General features: G+C 36.1%; 1 protein-coding gene across 5 annotated transcripts in view; it reads right to left on the bottom strand.

The window, feature by feature from the left end:
* The window catches only part of brp (ELKS/RAB6-interacting/CAST family member bruchpilot), a 232,930-nt gene that overhangs the window by 11,045 nt on the left and 201,524 nt on the right, over positions 1 to 20,361 (bottom strand). For all 5 annotated transcript variants that reach the window (XM_085943333.1, XM_085943332.1, XM_085943336.1 and 2 more), the window contains 3 exons: positions 10,105 to 10,293; positions 5,812 to 5,951; positions 1,818 to 4,041 (listed from right to left, as the gene is read on the bottom strand). In XM_085943333.1, coding sequence (XP_085799459.1) covers positions 1,818 to 4,041; positions 5,812 to 5,951; positions 10,105 to 10,293 — 2,553 coding nt within the window. The remainder of the gene's footprint in view (positions 1 to 1,817; positions 4,042 to 5,811; positions 5,952 to 10,104; positions 10,294 to 20,361) is intronic.

Below are 20,361 nucleotides of genomic sequence, written 5' to 3'. Positions count from 1 at the left end.
AATAGAATAAAGGACCATCATTTATACATCTCAGTACTGTCACAATTTAATATTAATTGTATATTGTCCATAAATACACAGCTAGTAATGCATTCTGGACCCGAGGGGTAAAGTGGGTTAGTTATGATAAAAGTTTACAAGAAAAAAACAAAATTCTCTTTATCCGCCATTTGTTTATTTAGTGATGGATATACATACGTTATTTGTTTCGGCTATGACTTAATATGCATTTTGATTAAAATCACATCATGAGAAGCTTCTAGTAATGATGTCACATGATTTTCAGTTTTTGGTCTCCCCTTATCACATTGCATCACAAGGTTTTTAAAATTATGTACGTGACCTTCCCATTTTATTGAAAATGATTTATTTATGTACTACCGTGGAATATAGTAGGTATTATTCTCAGAAAAATGAGTTTATATTCGTCATGTCACATTTTTTAGAACCCCTCCCCCATACTTAGTCATAAATCATGAAAAAATTTGTTTTTTGGCTTCACTCAAAAAGTTACAATTTTCGATTTGATTAGAGTTAGTTTTCGGGTCCAGCATTAACCATTTTCTCTTCTGCCAGTGTTAGTCAAGAATAATAATTGTAGTTTATTTCAAGTTTTATTCAAGAAGACTTGTATCTATTCAAGCAAAGTCTGATTTGACTGCTATAACATTAAATGATGTCAAATACGCAAGTACATAGATTTTGCAATATAATAATTTCACCATGAGAATCGATTGTAAACCTCAAATGAATAGGACAGTACAAATGCTTTAGTGATAACTACTGAGATGTTTAAATAGACCATAAGAATGATGTAAGAATTAGAAAAAAATGCCAAGATTACGAGTATATTACAAGTCAAAAGCGAGAGATAAAGATAATTTTGAAAGCCTGCTGTCCCAGACGGATATTTTTGGCAACACTGCTGAGAAGCACTGGATGATGATGATATGAGTGAAATCTAACATGGGATCCATTCAACGATAAACTCTACATTGGAAAATGATATCCTATTATGAAATGGATAGGTTAAACCATAATATACTGTGAGCTGATTGCTGCAATCGTCAGAATATAAAAAGAAAATAAAAAATGAAACAAATTATTAGCAGCTTGTGAAATGAAATGCTGCCATTTTGGATTTCTTAGAGGAGGAATATTTCCAATGCTTCTCAATAGGGTCACTGGTAATTATTTTTACCGTTCAAATAAGAAATGAGAACGTTATCCGACATTTAGATAGAAATAGAAGCGCTCACAAGATAAACAATCAAACATCAATCAATAATACAGTCAAACATACGCGAATCGCAAAAGGAGCATGAGATACTTTGAAACCATCGAGTTTACGATGAAAACCAGATAATAATAACAATGTACAAGAAAAATAATGAGATTCAACCACGACAACGTGACAGACGAGAGCGGTACGCGTGCATAACGCCGCTTGCGCCCGAGGACGTACCGAATCCCGCCAGTCGCTAAATCAAAATGTCTGCAAAATAAAAAATGTACACGGTGCTGAAAAAGAAATGAAAACGATGAGTAACAACGTAAACTAACTACTGAAAGGAAGGTTGGAGGATGCCCAGAGGAGAGGTGTCGGACCGATGAGAGCATGCTGCGAAAATGCTCAAACAATAAAAGTGTCATCTAATCGAAAAATTTGTACAACTGAAAAGTATAATGATATGAATGCACATAGAAAGCGACGCGTGGTATGTGACGCGCGGCGGCCGGGTCGACGAACAGAACAAGACAATGACTTCAGCTAAGACACGTGGACCTGCTACTCGACGGGCGATCCTCCAACTGACCTGGCTCTTTTCCAACTCCTGGACAAGCATTTCCAGCTGCGCCTGGAAACGCTCCCGCTCCACCGTCGCGTTCTTGGCCTCAGACTGCGCCTGCTGCAACTCCTTACGCAGCCTCTGCTCCTCTTTGGGGTCGACCCCGCCCTGCTGGTGGGCCGGTCCTGCCTTCTGGAACTGCGACATCTGCTGCAGCTGCTGCTGGAGCTGTTGCTGCTGAGCATGCAGCTGCTTCTCTAGATTCTGGACGTGCGTTTGCTTCTCCGCCGCCAGCTTCTCCGCTCCGGCCGCCTTTATTTTCTCCGCCTCCACGAGTTTCCGCCACTGCTCTACATCAGTCTCGGTTCTCGTCCCCACATCCTGAGACTTCTTCTCGGCTCGGTCGGCCCTAGTCTTCTGGCCGTCTCGGTCTTTCTGGACGACGATGATTTGTTGCTGGAGCCGAGTGATCTCCTTATCCCGGCCCTCGAGCACGGACTTTGTGCCACGCTCCGCATCCTGGTTCATCCGGCGCTGCTCTTCCTTAAGCCTCCTCACTTCGTCTCGTTGCCGCTGCAGTTCCTGCTCGGACTGGGTCAACTCCTGCTGGAAGTTCATCAGCATGTCCTGGGATTTCTCCAGCTGGACGACCAGCTGGTCCCGTTCTATCGTAAGCTGGCGGGTGTCAGCCTCAAACTTGGCAACGCGTTTGTCTATCGCGTCGGCCTGCTGGTCGCGCGCCTGCATGGCTCCGGCCAGCTTGTCGCGGTCACGAACAGCTTGGGCGAGGTCCTGCTGCAACTTGAGCAGCGCCTCCTGGGTACGGTGGTCAAGGGCACGCTGCTGCTGCTCGCCACTGCGGCGGGCCTGCAGCAGCTCGGCGCGGAGGATTTCCCTTTCCTGCTCCAGTTGGCCGGTCTCCAGGGCAGTCCTCTCTAGCTTCTCGTGCATGCGGCCCAGCTCGTTGGTCATCCGATCGAATTCCATGCGGGTGGTCTCGTTTGTCTCCTGGTACTTGGCCAGATGCATCTGGGACTTCTCGAGCTCCTTGGCGAGGCGGCCGGCCTCCATCTCGGTGGCATCGCGTGCCTGGATGGCTTTCTCCAGCTTATCGCGGATGCGCTCCAGCTCGAGGCGCTCCTCTGTCCGTAGCTTGTCACCGGCCACCGCCTGCGTCTTGAGCCGCTCGATCTCGTGGATGTCTGTCTTCAGCCGCTCGTTGTCCTTCTCCAGCTGTTCGGAGCGCATCTTGAGCTTCTCGTGGCGGTCCCTGACCTTCTCGCACTCGATGTGCGCCCTCTCGAGGTCAAGGCGCTGCTTCTCGTGGGCTGCGGCCGCCTTGGCCGCCTCGGCCTTGGCCAGCTCCAACTGGGCGGCCAGCTCATGCAGCCGAGAGTCAGCACTTTCCCTGGCCTTCTGCAGGCGCTGCACCTCTGCCTGAGAGGCCTCGAACCTTTCGCGGGCCTTGTCCAGCTCGGTCGTCCACTTCTCCTGTTCGAACTGATATTTACCTCTGCCCGCTTCGGCGCGCTCCAGTTCGGCGCGCAGCCTGACGGCGTCCTGCTCCCCCTTCCTCGCCCGGTCCAGCTCGCCAAGGGTCTTGTCCAGCCGGTCCCTCAGTCGCTCCACCTCCACCTTGAGCCTCTCGTGCTCCTCCTTGGTGCGCTCCTGGCTGTCCTGGTACTTGCCGAACTTGCTAGCGTAGCGGCCGGCCTCTTCCTTGGCCATCTCGGCTTCCTGCCGGTGCTTATCTAGCTCGGCTTGAACCTTTCTCTGCTCCGACTGCACCTTGTCGTGTTTGTCATACATCTTTTCCAGCTCCACCTGCATTCTGGCCAGCTCTTCTTGGGTCTTCTCGTTAGACGCCTGCGCCTTGTTATACTGTGTGGTGGCCCTCTCATTCTCGAATATGAGTCTTTCATTGTCGGCAGACAATTTTTCTTTTTCTGTCTGCAGCCGGCGCAGCTCGATCTGAGACTTTTCATATCTCTCGCGGACCATCTCCACGTCGACAGAGAGGCGGTCGATGTCCTCTTTGGCCTTCTCGTCGAGCTCCCTTGCTCTGGCTAGCTGCAGAGCGACCCTCTCGTGCTGCTCTTGGGCCCGGGCGAGTTCCTCTTGCAGCCGTCGCTGGTCGTCTCGGGCCTTTCCGCCCACCACTTGTTGCTTTTCGGCTTCCAGCAACGCCCTCTCTTTCTCTCCTTCTAGAACCTCCACTCGGTTTTGCAATCTGTATACCTCGTTCTGGCACCTAAAAAGAGATAATACCGATGTTAACAAGTAGTTATTGTCAGTCCACCTTAACATAACATTATGTAGAATTTCATTTCATCTTATATTATGAAAATAATAATAATTGAATCGCTTTGTTTTTGAGATAAATGAAGATGAAGATAAATGCACAAAAGAAAATATTTATGAATATCAGCACAATAGATTCTAAAATTGATATATTCCCAATCAAAAAGAGATTTGTATTCATCGAGTACCTATCTCTTCCTTCAAGTAAATTTATCATAATTATTTAAAATATATTTACAAGACATTTTCAATTTACGCATGCATGTATAAAAAATAATATTAATAACCCACCAACATAAATCACACTGAAATTCCATTTAATTTTCTCTCTAACAAAAACCTGTGTTCAGTTTGGGTTTTCTGTTCAGTATAATCCCGTTATTTCGAAATTCAGCATATTTCAAACAAAAAAACTCAGTAGGTATGGACCTAATAGGTTGAGCAAGTGGCTAACATCTATTTCTCGTAAAAACAATCTGTTAACACAATGCTTACGGGCCCTTTTAATTAATTTTGTAATTAACGTGTTAATTTGCATTTGAAAAGTAATTAGCAAAAACACAATTTTGTGCGGCCCGTAAGCTATGGGTTAATACAAACCTCCACCTTGTGGAGGCCCATAATATAATCTTATTAGGATTGTACATGGTAAATTATAATATAATAATTATTCACTAATGTTGTTTAAGGGCCAATGTGTCATTGTCGAAAATTAAGAATTTTTAATATCTTGGAGAGCTAAGAACAATCTGTTACTTTATAGAAAGGATGTACCTAGGTATATTATGAGATATGGAGTCAGAGTACGGATCTATTACATTCAACAGGTGGCTAACATCCATTTCTCGTAAAAACAAAAGTCTGTTAATACGAACCTTAATCTGTGGAGGCCCATATTATGATCTTAAGATCGGATACGGTTGTTTATTTACTGAACGTAAAAATATTATATTTTACTATTTGAAAATAGATATTTTACAACAAAACAATTTTTTTCGGCCGCCGGATTGAATCTGGACTTTGGATTTTTGGCTTTTCGACAGACGTTTGAGTCTCGCCTGTACAATTGGAATATTATTTGTGACGTCATGGTGTTTTTGCTTTATGCCCAGAACAGTTGTTGAATACATGGAAAGGCTGCAATAATTGAGAGTTCACTGCCTACATTATTTCTTCTACCCTTTCTTACACTTTAGTGGTTAATAAATTTTTGTAGTTAAATGATTATAGTTAAATAAGCATTAATTGCTATCGAGTAATGTGTTATGTATTAAGGTAGGATCTAAATAAACACCTAGTAAGGAGTCTTCGCCACTGCGATATGCAATGTGTCAAGTAAATTGAAAAATTTAAATGTTTGATATATAGCACCGTGAGTGTAAAACCAACGCATCTGCAAATTTTTCAATTTCGAGATTAAATGCTAAACAACTGCAACAGTCGTGAACCTGATAATGTAAAAGTGAAGTAACTGAAAGAACATGCAATATAATGTAAATATAAACCAAATATTATGGTTTTTTTTTTAGAAACTCTATTTCTCCTAACAAACCGAAGACTTCAAACCCTAATATATCCAAAATATCTCTTTTGCAGATGCCTTGGTTTTATACTCACGGTGCGATATTTTCTTTGATATAAAATGAATAATGTTTAAAAACGTTTCCTTATAGACGACCACTTGACTGGCTAACACAAGACGACAGCAACGCATATCTACCTATCATACTTTTCAAGCATCTTCTCATATTCCTTATGCGCGGTTTCCTTCTCGTCCACGCATTTCTGCGATGCGTACACCGCTTTGTCCAGCTTCTCCTTTATGATATCAATCTCGTTCACAGCATCATCTCTCTCCATCTGAAATTTAAAAAAAATCAGTCAACGTTAAAAGGGATATTAACTACACCAATCCAATTAATAGAGCAAAAACGTGTCATATTAGCATTCAGTGACACTTTTATATGAAATCTTATTTAGGTATGATCCCAATATTTAAGCTCGAATTGATATAAATACAGTCGAACTTGGTTATTACGAGCAGTGACGTCCCGTGGGGGTAGGCAGATTGAGCGTCGCTTGGGGGCGGCAGTCATTCGAAGGGCGGCAAATCGAGGAGAATCATTTGGTATCTATATATAGAAATAGCTACCTAAACTTAGTAACAACGAGAATATCTTTCCATTAAAAATTTCAGCTCACTGGTTGGAAACAAAATGTATTAATTAGCTTAAAAGATTTAACGGGACTATAACTTTTTTATCGGGTTCGCGATATCTAGTTTACTTCCATTGCTTTTCGGCATCCTTGGTGACCGTAACTGATACGTGCATATTTTCGAATAATTATATAGTAGTCTGACTTATTAACCAGTGCTAAAAATATCATTACAAATATTGCCGAGTATGAAGAAGACAGCCACTGTATTACCAACAACGTCAAAAAAATCCCTACATTTGGGGAAAAATATTTATAAATTTAATTTTGTATAAGTACCTATGTTAGTGGTACTTTTTTGTTAGTAGTGTATCCATACAACACATTTCTTTGTATTGGAGTCATGAAAGGATGAAAAAAATACTGTACAAAAAATGGGGCGGCATTTTGTCTAGGGGCGTCACTGATTACGAGGAAGATGGGACCGACTGAATTTGCTCGTTATAAGCGTTACTCGTTATATCAGAGAATAAGTATTTTTAAATGAGCGGTCACATAACACAAAAAGTCGCAATTCAAACAAAAATACACAATTAGAATTTTTCCCCGAAACAAGCATGGCATGGGATTCATAAACTACAAAAGAAGTTTGGTAGGTACCTAGTGACTTCACAAACCTTGGATTTTTTACATGCAATTTCAATCGTATGCGTGTGTACTTTTTCAATATTGTCGGCGAAAACATCAATTAGGTAGGTACTTAGACATTTAACTAGTGTCATAAACATAATTTGATTCCGGTGGTATCCTGTCCGGTGGAATTTTATTGCTTAGGGTCAAGATGTTTTGAAACGATCGACACATTAACAGTTTTAAGAAAAATTTTGACGATATTTTAGCTCAGTATAACCGATAAGTACCTGCCTCGTTATAAAAGTGAATAAATGTATGGAGAAAATCATAGACCAAAATGTCAACGAATGTTTCCTAGTTACATCCGAGATTTCGCTATAGCGTACAAAGGATTTCATGTTATACACATTTACTTATATTTTTATAAAAATCGATGTTTTTTAAAATAAATATAAAAAATATTAAAACTGTGAATTAGTCAAAAATCTGTACGAGAAACAATAGAAAACTTAATAAACAAAATTTTAATAATAAATATGACCATTAAATGTAATTTAATAATAAGATGTGGTCCTGTGACAAATCCACATTTTATAACATTTTTTTACAATTGTAAGTTTATCTTTGACTTAAAAAAAATATTCTTCTTTAAAAATGTCTCAAATTGCAAGCTTCGTATTTTTCCGCTAGGTACCTCTACTGGTATGCCTTTCCCCCTTAATTTAAATTATTATAATGCATTTCCACCATGAATTGACATTATTAACACTATGTATGTGTAATGCTAAGGCTTATAAAAATGTCGTGGGTCCAAGATTCAAATCCCGGATTTGGCAAAAATACACATATTGCTTTTCAATGTGTGTTTGGATCTAATAGGTTGAGCAAGTGGCTAACATCCATTTCTAGTAAAAAAAACTGTTAATACAACCTCCACTCTTTGGAGGCCCATACGATCTTCTTCAGATCGAACATGGTAAAATGATTCTAATAATATATTTTCAACATAATTATTCCAAGTAAAAAAATATTAAGTGATTTTGTTTCTTCAAATGCCAATACCTAGAAACTTACGTCACTTAACATGATTTAAACCCGAGCAGTATCAATTATTTACAATCGCATATTAATTAATTTTGACGTCAACTTACTCAACTTGGTACGCACTTAGATCCTTTTAATCATCAGCTCCTCGATTTATTATCAAGTTTCATTGAATATACTATATATTTTTTCAATGAATAGTAAGTATCTAACAAACTACTTACTCGATATTTTTTTTTACGTTTCAACATAGATTTTCAAGCATCCGAAAAAAAAAATTCAAAACAAAATTTAACCCACGGGAATTGTTAGCTAAGTTTATCTTTTGCCTCTGGCATTTTCCGGCACGCTCAGGACTTTATGAGGAAAAAAAACTTGTTTAAAACTTTTCCGTGTTGGCGTTGCAGGTAGGAAAAACAAATTTAAATATTTTTAACATCAGCGCGTGAATTTGTTATATTAGGTACCTACATATTATTCAAAAAAATATATAAGTATATTTAGCATTTATGTTAATTTTACGTTATGTTGTGCGGATGATAATTATTGTCGGTAACAAAAAATAATCCCCACAATGTCGTGGGTCCCACCCTGTAATAGGAGAGGAGGTCTGATATTATGTGATAATTTGCGACGATGGAGCTAGGGGGGTTGTAGAAAATATGAAATCGCAAAACTAAACAAATATTTTATTTTCCGATAATATTATCTATACCTTATTTAATCAATCGTTTTTAATGAATTTGTTTTTTATCGAATAGAGGAAGGGGTGTTCAAAAATGTAACGTTATTTAGATAGGGGAGGGTTAAAATGTGTTGGATTATCACGCCGTGGGTCCCAGGTTCGAATCCCGGGTCTGGCAAATACACAATATAATGTTTATCAATTTGTGTTTGAGTCAGAGTATGGACCTAATAGAATGGGCAAGTGGCTAACATCCATTTCTCGTAAAAACAAATCTGTTAACACAAACTTTCACTCTGTGGAGGCCTATATGATTTTATTAGATCAGACATGGTCAAAAAAAATAAAAAAAAATAGGTAGGTACCTAATCTAGAAAGAATCGCAATTCTGGATAAAAACAATAAAATTGTCCTGGCATTACTCGATTAGTATTTTGTTCAATCCTGATATTAGACAAAACAAGATTTTTGGATTTCACATTTTTTTTCCGATCGTGTCCGATCCTAATACGATCATATGGGCCTCCACAGAGTAGAGGTTTGTATTAACAGATTTTGTTTTTTACGAGAAATGGATGTCAGCCACTTGCTCAACCTATTAGGTCCATACCCTGACTCACACACAAATTGAAAAACAATATGTGTACTTGCCAGACCCAGGATTCGAGCCTGGGACCCACGGCGTGATAATCCAACACATTTTAACCCTCCCCTATCTAAATAACGTTACATTTCTGAACACCCCTTCCCCTATTCGATAAAAAACAAATTCATTAAAAACGATTGATTTTATAAGATATAGATAATATTATCGGAAAATAAAATATTTGGTTAGTTTTGCGATGTCATATTTTCTACAACCCTAGGGGTAACCCCTTCGTCGCAAATTATCACATAATATCAGACCCCCTCTCCTATTACAGGGTGACGTCAATTAATGTGAAGATCTCTACCAAAATAATAACGAAAATATAGGTACGGCAGTTTACCACTAATGTAGCTCTTTCTTGACTGATGATTGAGTTTATACGAAGTTTTATAATAACTGATCTTAATATACATATTATTTATTTTGATGTATATATAAGTATATAAGTATGTTGAATGTTCAGTTGTATATTTTGAGAAAATCAAATCAAAAGCGAAATGGACATTCATATTATTATAACCATTATGTATGTGAACGCGACAATAGCTTTTGAAATCCCTATTTGAATGTAACATAGTTTTATAGTATAATACAGATGGACATTTTATATAACTCAACTTCGGTAAAAACTGGACATACAATATCTCTGTACAAAACCATTGATTTAAAAATCAACTGCTTTCTATAAATTACATGACAACATGTATTTAAAAAAAATGTACAAAAATAAATCTCGAAATCCCAGGATTCCAGGCTTACGCTATCAAAAAATCGAGCCGAATCCTTGAATTATTGCAACACCTTATTTCCTACTGTGTTAGTTAGTGCATTATGGTTTTATTTACCGTAAGTTTCTGATGCTGATTGTGTGCTTTGTCCCAGCGTTCTTTGATGACGTCCAGCTCGCTGGTCATGAGGTCCTTGTCTCTGATGGCCTTCGAGAGTTGTGTACCTTGAAGCTCTATCCTCTCCTGCAGACCGACCACCTCTTCTTGACACGTGTCTCTTTCTTTCTGGAGGCGGGCCATGAGCATCTGGATAATAAAGATAATTTGACTTAGAGTTAGGTACCCATTGACATTAGTGTTTATTAAAAAAAGATCACACATAATTAATGTCACTCAAAATTATTTAAAAAAAAAAATCATGTGTAGTGTTACGAATTATGTTACTTAGCGGAATATTAAGAAGAATATGTACCTACAATTAACATAAATAAAGAAATAGCACATTATGCGCTCTGTCTAAATAATGATAAAGCCAAACAGCGCTGCATTTTAAAGTAAGTAGTTTTGTAATATTGCTTTTATATAATATTACCCTTGGATCCTCTGGAATTCCAACCCAACCTATAGTTTGTGCACAATGCATGAAAAACTCTGTTTTAATCAATACTTAATGTTTTTTAGGTGAAAAATATTATTCCATGTAGAGAATTTTGCAAGTACATACCCATAGATAAACCAACATCGCGCAGAGTTAAGAGTAATGATCGAATGGGGTTCAAAAATACTCCACGTAGAAGGTTACATATTTTTTACTTTACGAGGGTGCGAAATTAAACTCATAAATATTTTTTAATTGGTCTAATAAAACATTAGACAAAGTCAGTAGATCCCATCTGAAGCCATGGTGCAAGCCCCGCGTCTGGCAAAATTACGTGTTTTTTTAAAATGTGTCTTTGGATTCAGAACTTGGAGCTATTTATTATGTTAAGAAAATTGTTAACAATCACTTTTCATAAAAAAAAAATGTCAAGATGCCAAGATTCACATGGGATTTTATAGCCAGTAATGTATGTTATCTAGGTATGTTTGAGTAACTGTATGGGTTTACGAAGGATAGGTACTAGAGAAAACATAATATTGAATCTTCGTCGTAAATCCTGTGGGTTTCTGACGATAAAAAGGGGTTACCAAAGCTTATATCGTGGTCCATATTCGGGATTATTTTTAATCGAAAATTCCCCAATTTACTGGATTGTTTCTTTATTTCCTTGATTTTGATGATTGGATTAAATCCCCCATAAATAGGGGTTTCCTACGTCAAAATCGTGAGGCGAATATACCCAAATTTTCCCGAATTCAAACCCGGTTTGGATAGGATTACAAAACATCGACATAATGATATTTTTTGATGTCTACTGTAAACTATTCTTATCCAAATATCAGCGTCGATTTTCTGTGACGCAGATGACGCAAATGATTCGCCAGAAAATTTAAAAGAAAGGAGTAAAACAATTCAAACCAGTCATACACTTATTAAATAATTATACCAACACCTACATTAAAAAAATGCGTATTTCTCACAAATTGAGAATAAAATATTATCCAAAGCATAACAATAACCCAGTAAATAACACCAAAGGACCCCTTAATATAATCACTTAAACAGATACGTACCTACATGTACACAAAAATAAAACACTGATTTTACTATGTATTGTAGATATCAATATAGTAATTAAGTTTAGTGAAAAGGATGTGATTTATGTTTTTTTTTTGTGGCGGTGTGGTGTCAAAATCAGTCGTTCCTCCACATCTCTTAGCTCGCCATTACCAAAGAAATATAAATGTCCATAACGCTTTTATTTTGAAAATTGTTTGAATCTGATTATTCTAATATTCAACACATACAATATTAATGTTGCTTTTTTGCGCCATAAACCCACCATCAGACGATTTTAAGATAACTATTTTCCATAAGTTAGCTTCGGTTATACCGCATGAAAATTAACGTGCCGTTTGATCATGTTCTTTCCCGCAACAGATGGAGTTCAAATCGAATGGCGGGAAAAAAATATTTGAAAAGTGGTCACAGGAAACCAATTTTTGTCAACCAGTATAATTAGTATCTATGTGGGTATATTCACAATAAAAATATGAGTGATTCTATGAAGTTCACTTACATATTATTTATTAGAAATCAATAGCTTCGAACCTGAGCTAATATAATTCATAAGTTTTATAAAATATGAACAACCAAATGTTCTTAAATCGCGGATAAGTATATTTTTTTTAATTTAAACTTTTTATCGGATCAAAATAAGAATTATGCATTATAATGTCTGTGACGTTCCATGGAACCTTCGGTTCCTTAGGAACGTTTGTGAATAATATCATTTTTTAGAATAGATTCTGCGAATACGTGAATTGTTTTGTGTGCGACGCTGATGGCTACTGGGTACTCACTTTCAATTTTTGTGTATATATAGATCAGATCTTCATTTAATTTATCCATAAAAAATAAAATTTTAAATTAAAAGAATTTATGTAAACATTAAAAAGTCGAGTACAGCTATTTGACACTGTATAGAGGTGGCGCTTTACCAAGAGACATCACTGTCTAACTAAGACAGTTATGCACAATACTGTAGTACAATATAGTACCTACATATTACCTTAAATCAGTGATACTCAACCGGCGGCATGCGGCCCTTTAAGCTTTTATGTGCGGCCCGAAACACATTTATTATCAGGAACATGATTTTTAATTTTGAAATAAACGTTTGGGTACACATTACTGTTTATAATTTTTAAAATCTCAAAAATGTTTTGTAAAAAAGGGGGGGTTTCATGATTTTTTTCGTCACACCAGTAGTGATGCGGCCCGCGTTACTTTACAAATATGTGTATTTGGCCCGAAGAAAAAAAAGGTTGAGTATCATTGCCTTAAATGGTTCCCATTAATAGATACGTAATATTTTATTTAACTTACTTAAGAGCCGTCTATATAATTATCATAGAACTAACTATTTAAAAAAAAGCATTACTCTGCAGTTCTACCACGTAAACGTAATTTCGATGAATAAATAAAGGTTACATTTCAAAGTATTTATAAAGAAGGTTAATTAGTAATATGATAGACCAGTGGTCTCCAAACTCAATAAGGATGTGAGCTACTTTCAGAAATTGAAATGTCTGGCGAGCTACTTATATAATAATATATTCCTCCTTACTTTTTTATCATCGTACTTTACCGTACCACACATACCTAATATTATTATATTACTTAAAATAAATTAGGACATTGAACTTCCAAGTATTTATGTATAAGCTAAATAATAATTGAAAAATATCTTGAAATAAGTGTGAGTAAAAGTAAAAATAATCAGTGAAAAGAATGGCATTCACTTTCCTCCTCAATTTTTTCAATTTTCGGAGAGTACCTACCTTGTCACTCCCATCCTAATACAATTATCAAAATTTACACCTGTAAGTCTATTTCCTATATTTACTTTTAACTTGTAACCACCTTCATAGTGGAAAACGTTGATTCACATAAGTAGGTAGAACAAAACAATGCCTTCTTTTTGAGCGCAATTCGAACTAAAATTGGATACTTTTCTGTTGGGACGAAAGGCCATATAGATTCTACAGGTGAGGCAACACCCTTGGCAAATTTATAAATATGATAAAATATCCTACCGAGCTACCAAAAATGCCACCGCGAGTTACCGTTTGGCGATCACTGTGGTAGACAATAATAATATACACTTTTATCATTGGTTACGAGTGGTCGAAATGTAAAATTTCACGAACTGGAAACTAAACAATTTTATACTTTAAATGCGTAGGTACATAGGTAGTTTATTTAACTGTGGCAAAATGCGATGAAATGTGAGCATACCGATTTTATCTATCTACATAAATCTTTTATCTGTATCTTATATTGTACGTAATGTAATATATATTCATATGTACATTAGACGTTTTAGGACACATTACGTACCATAAATAAGTAGGTACACAAAATTATTGGAAAAAGCGATAGTATTAACACAATTTGTTTTGAATATACATAATTTGTAAAAACCTCAGCCTCAGATATGGGTCTACGACGATTCGGTGACGGTACAACTAGGCGCCACGCAATCGAATCAAATTTAAAAACAAATATACATTCGTGAATTGTAGACACTTTAAAAATATATTATATTTGATATTATTATTTAAAATTTGGTAAGAATTTAAATACGCACACGCAAATAATGATTTAATTGTGCATGTGTTTAAGTTCCAACGAGAAGAGAGTAATTTTATTTTTATATAAAACCTTAGGCATGATAATTCTCAATCCCCAAAAAAAGCATTACATATGTTAAGAGCAAAATGAATTTAAACTAAGTAGTAGATAGAAACTGATTAAAATTCTTCGTTTACTTTTGTATAAAATCGTAACGAATGTCTATTTATTTCATTTGACAGTGCGGCGCCCAATTTTCCAATTCCCCTCAGATATTACCTACTAGAAAACATCGTGCAATTTGTATTTTTTTTTTTTCAAAAAAAGATTTTTTCTAGCAGGTAAATATCTAAGGTGTTTTCAAATTATGTAACTATATACAAACGCAATATATTATTAAAGACAAAGGTACAATAAAACGTAGAATTTAAACACGACCAGAAGTATTTTAAAATGAATATTCAACAGTCGGAAACTTTTACAAGCCCTGTCTCCAGGGGTAGTCGAATCAAGAAGGTCTTGGGATAAATCCAAGTTAACCTCCTTCCTGCCTACTTTACGATCAAATCTTCTACCAGAAATGAACTAACCTTCAAGGTCGGCCAGTGGTGTCCCAGCAACATAAGTTTAGTAACAACCGGGATGATTTATTTTTCATACAATTAATTAAGTACCTATATGAATATTTTGATGCAATTGGCTCGGTGGGACACTGGGAGAAATCCTGATAGGCTGACGAATCCTTCGTTTGGCATTTTTATTGCAAAACATGACAAAAGTGTATGTATTCCAAATGTGATATCACAGACATTTAAAGCTATTGAATGAGCAATAATTTATGGGACCCACTCGTATTGTGTTTATTACATTTTATCGCCCTCCGAGCCTTTCGATATTCTAAAATAGGATTCATTCATCTTCATGCCAACACTGAACATAAATAACATTAAAATACATCTAAGCCATTTGCTCAGCCTATTAGGTATATGCTCTGCGTCTAAACACACATCGAAAAAAATAATATGTGAATTTTCCAAACCAGGGAATTCAAACCCGAGACCGATGATTTTATAAACTGACACGTTAATCCCGTTTCTTGATTAGAGTTTAACAACCCAATCGCGCGAGCCGGTGCCTACTCAAAAAGGGGCACCACTGGCCTAACGTTAAACTTTAGTTCAGTTAGACAAACTTCAAATCAATTCAGTCCATTTACTTTGTAGTTTGTGCTCAATCAGGGCTGACAATAAATTTGATGTAAATTCTAAAACTTGCTTATGTAAATTAATCAAACAGGAGTTGTTCGTAAAATTTAACTCATTACAAGTATGTAGGTATTTACCTACATTAATTTGAAATCTATGATATCATTTCTGATCTGGCAGAAAATACTATCTCATTTTTCACAACGATATGTTTGATTCTTCAGCCAGGCAAAACAAGATATTAAAAAAAAATCAAGTTAATCGTTAAAAACGCTCTTATCAAAACACACTAATTAGATATTTATAAAATACGGTCTGTTAGAAAGAACTACTTTTAGTTAACGTGTTTTCTCACTGTTACTTTAGAAATTATTTCCTAAGGGATGTAAATTAAAAATCAATAATTTTAAGGAAAACCAAAGAAAGAATGAATTTGGATAAATTTTTAAGGGAGTTTACTGATTCAAATGACATGTTGAAATCAACTCACCCCCTTTCTGATTTATGCATAATATTAAAATTTGATGTATTTGGTATATATTATAGTAACATCTATCAACATAAATTATAACCAACAACCTCAGACGATAACTAAGTGCTAGTCACTCTAACATTATAATATTCAGTCGATATCGAGCCTTTGAATCAAGCAGTTCAAAATTAACCTCTTAATTAACTGGTAGTTCCTTGCATATTTCATTTATCCGAGAATGACGTAAAACTATTGAATACTAAATTAACATAGATAACTAAATTAATATTATCTAAATATATACCGACATTCTCAAAATATAATACAGTGCACAACTGTACACAATAAAACAACGATTAAAAACAGTTATGTCTATCAATAAATTCAGGGCTCGAAATGGACCGGAGCGCACCGGAGCGCCATTCCTGTTCGTGAAATCGGTAAAATTATCGCTCCGTCTCGTGGAAAAAATAATTTGACCGTCTGAATTAGATAGGCCATATAATAGAAAATCTAACACACTTATTTTTATGAAAATACAGATAAAATTTGATGACTATGTAAATTTCTTAAGAAAACTGTCGAGCGCTCCGGTTCGTAGGCATTTCCATTTCGAGCGCTGAATAAATTATGTATTCACATATCAAAAGTTAAACAGTAGATGAATAACTACAAATAGTAACCCCTAAATGAATAAATAACTACAATATGAGTCAATTTTTTTAAAGAGTTATCTCCTAGGCATGTCCTTTTATACACAGAAATAGGGAAGTCACGCTTGCAGGCTTTGTCATTAGAGAAGCCTCATTTCACCACACTGCCTAGCACTGTTATCAATTAAGAAGGATTGTACATGGTGACGAAATTCGTGTGACTATGATAGAAAAGAGGGGAGTCTTCTTCAGTCACGTGACTTCTTCATGATCCCAACTCCAGTATTTATAATGCGGTCGTATCGGTGTACCCATAAGATTCGGCGGGGACTGTTTATAAAAGCTCAAAAGTCGATAACTTTGGCTGGCACGCACGCGTTGAACGAGTGACATTTCTCAAGATTCTACCGGGTAACAGTATAATCACGTTTACTCCAATTCAAAGTGGAACAATATATTTGGAAACACTTCCGGTTAGCTTTATGGTTGGGAGTTAATGAATTGAGTTTACTCCTGGTCCACACGATCACCGCCAGTTCGTTATCGCTCCCATTTTCATTTGGACTTCTTGTAACCAGTTTGCGCTTAAACGAATTATCTCGTTGGCTTGTTACCGACGAACGCGGCGGGCACCTACGCCGTGACGACAAACTCGGTTTAAGTTTCCTCATCTCAAACTTTTCGCATACCTGCCCCCACATTCAATTAGAAGCGATGATTTAATTCGAAAGTTTCCTGCGTAGGGATGTTTTTTGATCGTCGCTAGCAGGGGCAGACGTCAATCTACCGCTGAATAGAAACATTCCATGCTTTTTTTTCTATTATAATTATGTGGGATTTGTTTGGTAGATGACCATGATTTGAGTTACCCTATCTCCACCCGCCATGTATATGCAGCCGCGGTTTGTTCACGGCCGCCTTCCATGACGCTATAAAGTGTCAGAATGAACATACTTTTGTGCCACACTTTCTTGGTGAAACACGTGAGGATACTTTTGATATCCCTTTATTTGATTTGATTATGTAAAGATGTTAATTTTTGAACGTATGCATTACAACGCAGCTTTGACAACTTTGTACGACCATGTAGGTAATACACGTGTTACTTCTGCCAAGGCCTGCAATGGACTACATGAGTCAGTGACACTACATTTATATTTGCATCATAATACAAAATAATATCTTTTGTGTTTGGTATAGGAAAAGAGCAGGCACAAATAATATACGTTTTTTCCTTATTAAATGGCGATTGGAAATAACCACACTGACTCCCAATCAATATATTGGGCATGGTGGTTTCGTTGATAAAAGACTACCAAGCTATCGACAATATATTGATTCAAAATCATCATTGCATAGTTCAGCGGTCGGCAACCCAAATGGATTGGCGTGCCACTAAACAGGTAATTCAAAGTACTGGACACTCAGCATGCCACTGAAATAAAACTAGTAACAATTTTATTTAACTATAATAAATACACGCTACATAAAAAACATCATAAAAATTACAATATTTAAAATAATTAGTGACTACTGAGGTTCAATTTTGGAAGCTAACACCTCAATATTTGGTTCATAGTTTGAAGTTTTTAATTTTATGCACATTTCCGAATTTTCTTCAGTTAAACGATTTCGATACGGGTTTATAATATATTTCATAACTGAGAATGTTTGCTTACAGTAGTACGTTGTACCGAAAACACTTAAAAGAGCGAATGCGACTTTTTTAATGCAGTGAAATCTGTTTGGGAGTTCATTGTACGTTTTGGTTATCATGTCAAGATTCTTCGTTTTTCATAATTTCATCTCGGGCAGTTTTGAAGTTTAATTTCCAAATTTCAGAATTATTGTTAAATTCGATTAAATCTAAATCAACATACTCAATGTTCAAAAAATCAAAATTTTATTTATCAAATTTGTAGCTGTCTTTAATGTCAGGCTGCAAAATATATTTAGACATGGGTGAGTGTTTTTGTAAATCGTTAAATCTGTTTATGAAATACTTCTGAAAAGTTGATATATAATCCATTAGGGTACAGTTTAATACAGAAAATTTTAATAAACCGTCATTTTCGAGGCGTGCCCCCAAAAATCCTTTCGCGTTCCACCCAGTGGCATGCGTGGCATAGGTTGCCGGGCGCTGGCATAGTTATTAGTAATTTTGCGCCTGATTAGTAGGTATGGCAAATTGATAAAGCATATTTATCGGAATCTAACGGATGCAGATTCGAATCCCGTTCAGTAGCAATATTTTTTTAATACGAATGATTCAGATGTACCTATTCTATAACGAATACTACATCTTATGTCGTAATAATTAAAATAAAACATAATATGTAGTACCTACAGACACCATATTATATTCTATTATATAGGTCTAATAACATAAGGCACTGAGGCCAAATGGCCTTTTATTCTCGTCATCTGTAGTACCTACTCACTATTGTAATAACCATTAACGAAGAGTTCATGACCTTTCTTCATGGGTCTGAGGCAAGAAAAAAATAATAAAAGAGAAAATACGGGTTATACAGTGCTCTCTCCTTCAAATTGATGAAGTCAGCATTGCAAAATAAGAAAATTAATATATATGCGGATGGAGAAGAGGCTAAATGCCCTATATTCTGTCTCTTACTGTAGGAAAACTAAAATATATAATACGGATGCTTTAAGAGTAATACTGCTCGTTGTCACTAAAATTAGGTGAAAATGGCTGGATCGTAATTTATTATTAAGATCTTTGGTCGAATGGTTGGAGAAGTCTGTTATAAATCTACGAACCATGGGGTATCTCCATCAGCATTATAAGAGATTTATTTTGTATAGTTTCAAACGTTTTAAAATGTTTTCTGGGATTAGAATAGCTCCATACTGGGGCAGGATTCTGTCATAGAGGGACGGGTAATCACAGTATAGAGAAGAAGTTTGCTGCTAAAAGCGACCTTGCTTTTTAAATCTATCATAGGGGCGAGTTTAGCGTTCGCGACTCGAGCCTTGGCGTGTCCCGAAATTTATAAGTAAGTATACAGTTTGCTGTATCACACTTCACCGTGAAATGTTGTATCGGAAACCGAATATTAAAGACCGTCCGACCGTGGGTCGTATAGTACTGACATAAAATTCATGTCTAAATAGAACACGGTTATTGTCGGTTTACACTTTACAGGAAGCCAGCAGCAAACAAATTTTGAAAATAGCAGATATAGGTTTTCATTCTTGAATTCATGAATTTTGCTAAAATCAGATATGAAAATTGAATTAATGCTATATTGAATCTAATAAAATTAGATACCGTATAGTATACAGTCATCTCTTTTCAATAAGAAAGCTCACGGCGAACAGTGCCACGGTGAAATGTTTTACGTGCAATTTACATGTAACCGAGCCTTGGTGCTTTTTAATTTGCAAATGTTTATTAAATTTTAGATGTTCGTCTAAAGGTAGGCCTAAGTATTTGACTGTATGAGTCCCAAGAATATTAAAACAAATACAAACTTACAGTTATTTCCACCAACACATTTTAGAGACAAAGCTATTTATTAAGGATATTATAATTAAAACAATAATTCTATAAAAAAATCTAATAACAACATTGTTCAAAAATAAGTTTACATTTACTGAATCTATTAGATTTAGATTTTATCTAAAGTTTAGATAAAAGTTAATTAAAAAATCGTGATAGACTTTTATTAGTATTTGTTTTTAGATCCAAGTTTTCAAATACCAGAATATCGAAGCTTAATTTACGCCATTTAACAAACAACCGAGCAGTTCAATATAATCGAAAATCATACATTGGTATACTAT

This window comes from Rhyacophila brunnea, unplaced genomic scaffold (genome assembly GCF_057557595.1).
Source record: "Rhyacophila brunnea isolate RB1 unplaced genomic scaffold, BYU_Rbru_1.0 scaffold_15, whole genome shotgun sequence".
Lineage (NCBI taxonomy): Eukaryota > Metazoa > Arthropoda > Insecta > Trichoptera > Rhyacophilidae > Rhyacophila > Rhyacophila brunnea.
Note: the sequence above shows the minus strand (reverse complement) of the source record. Positions and strands in the feature narration are given on the sequence as shown.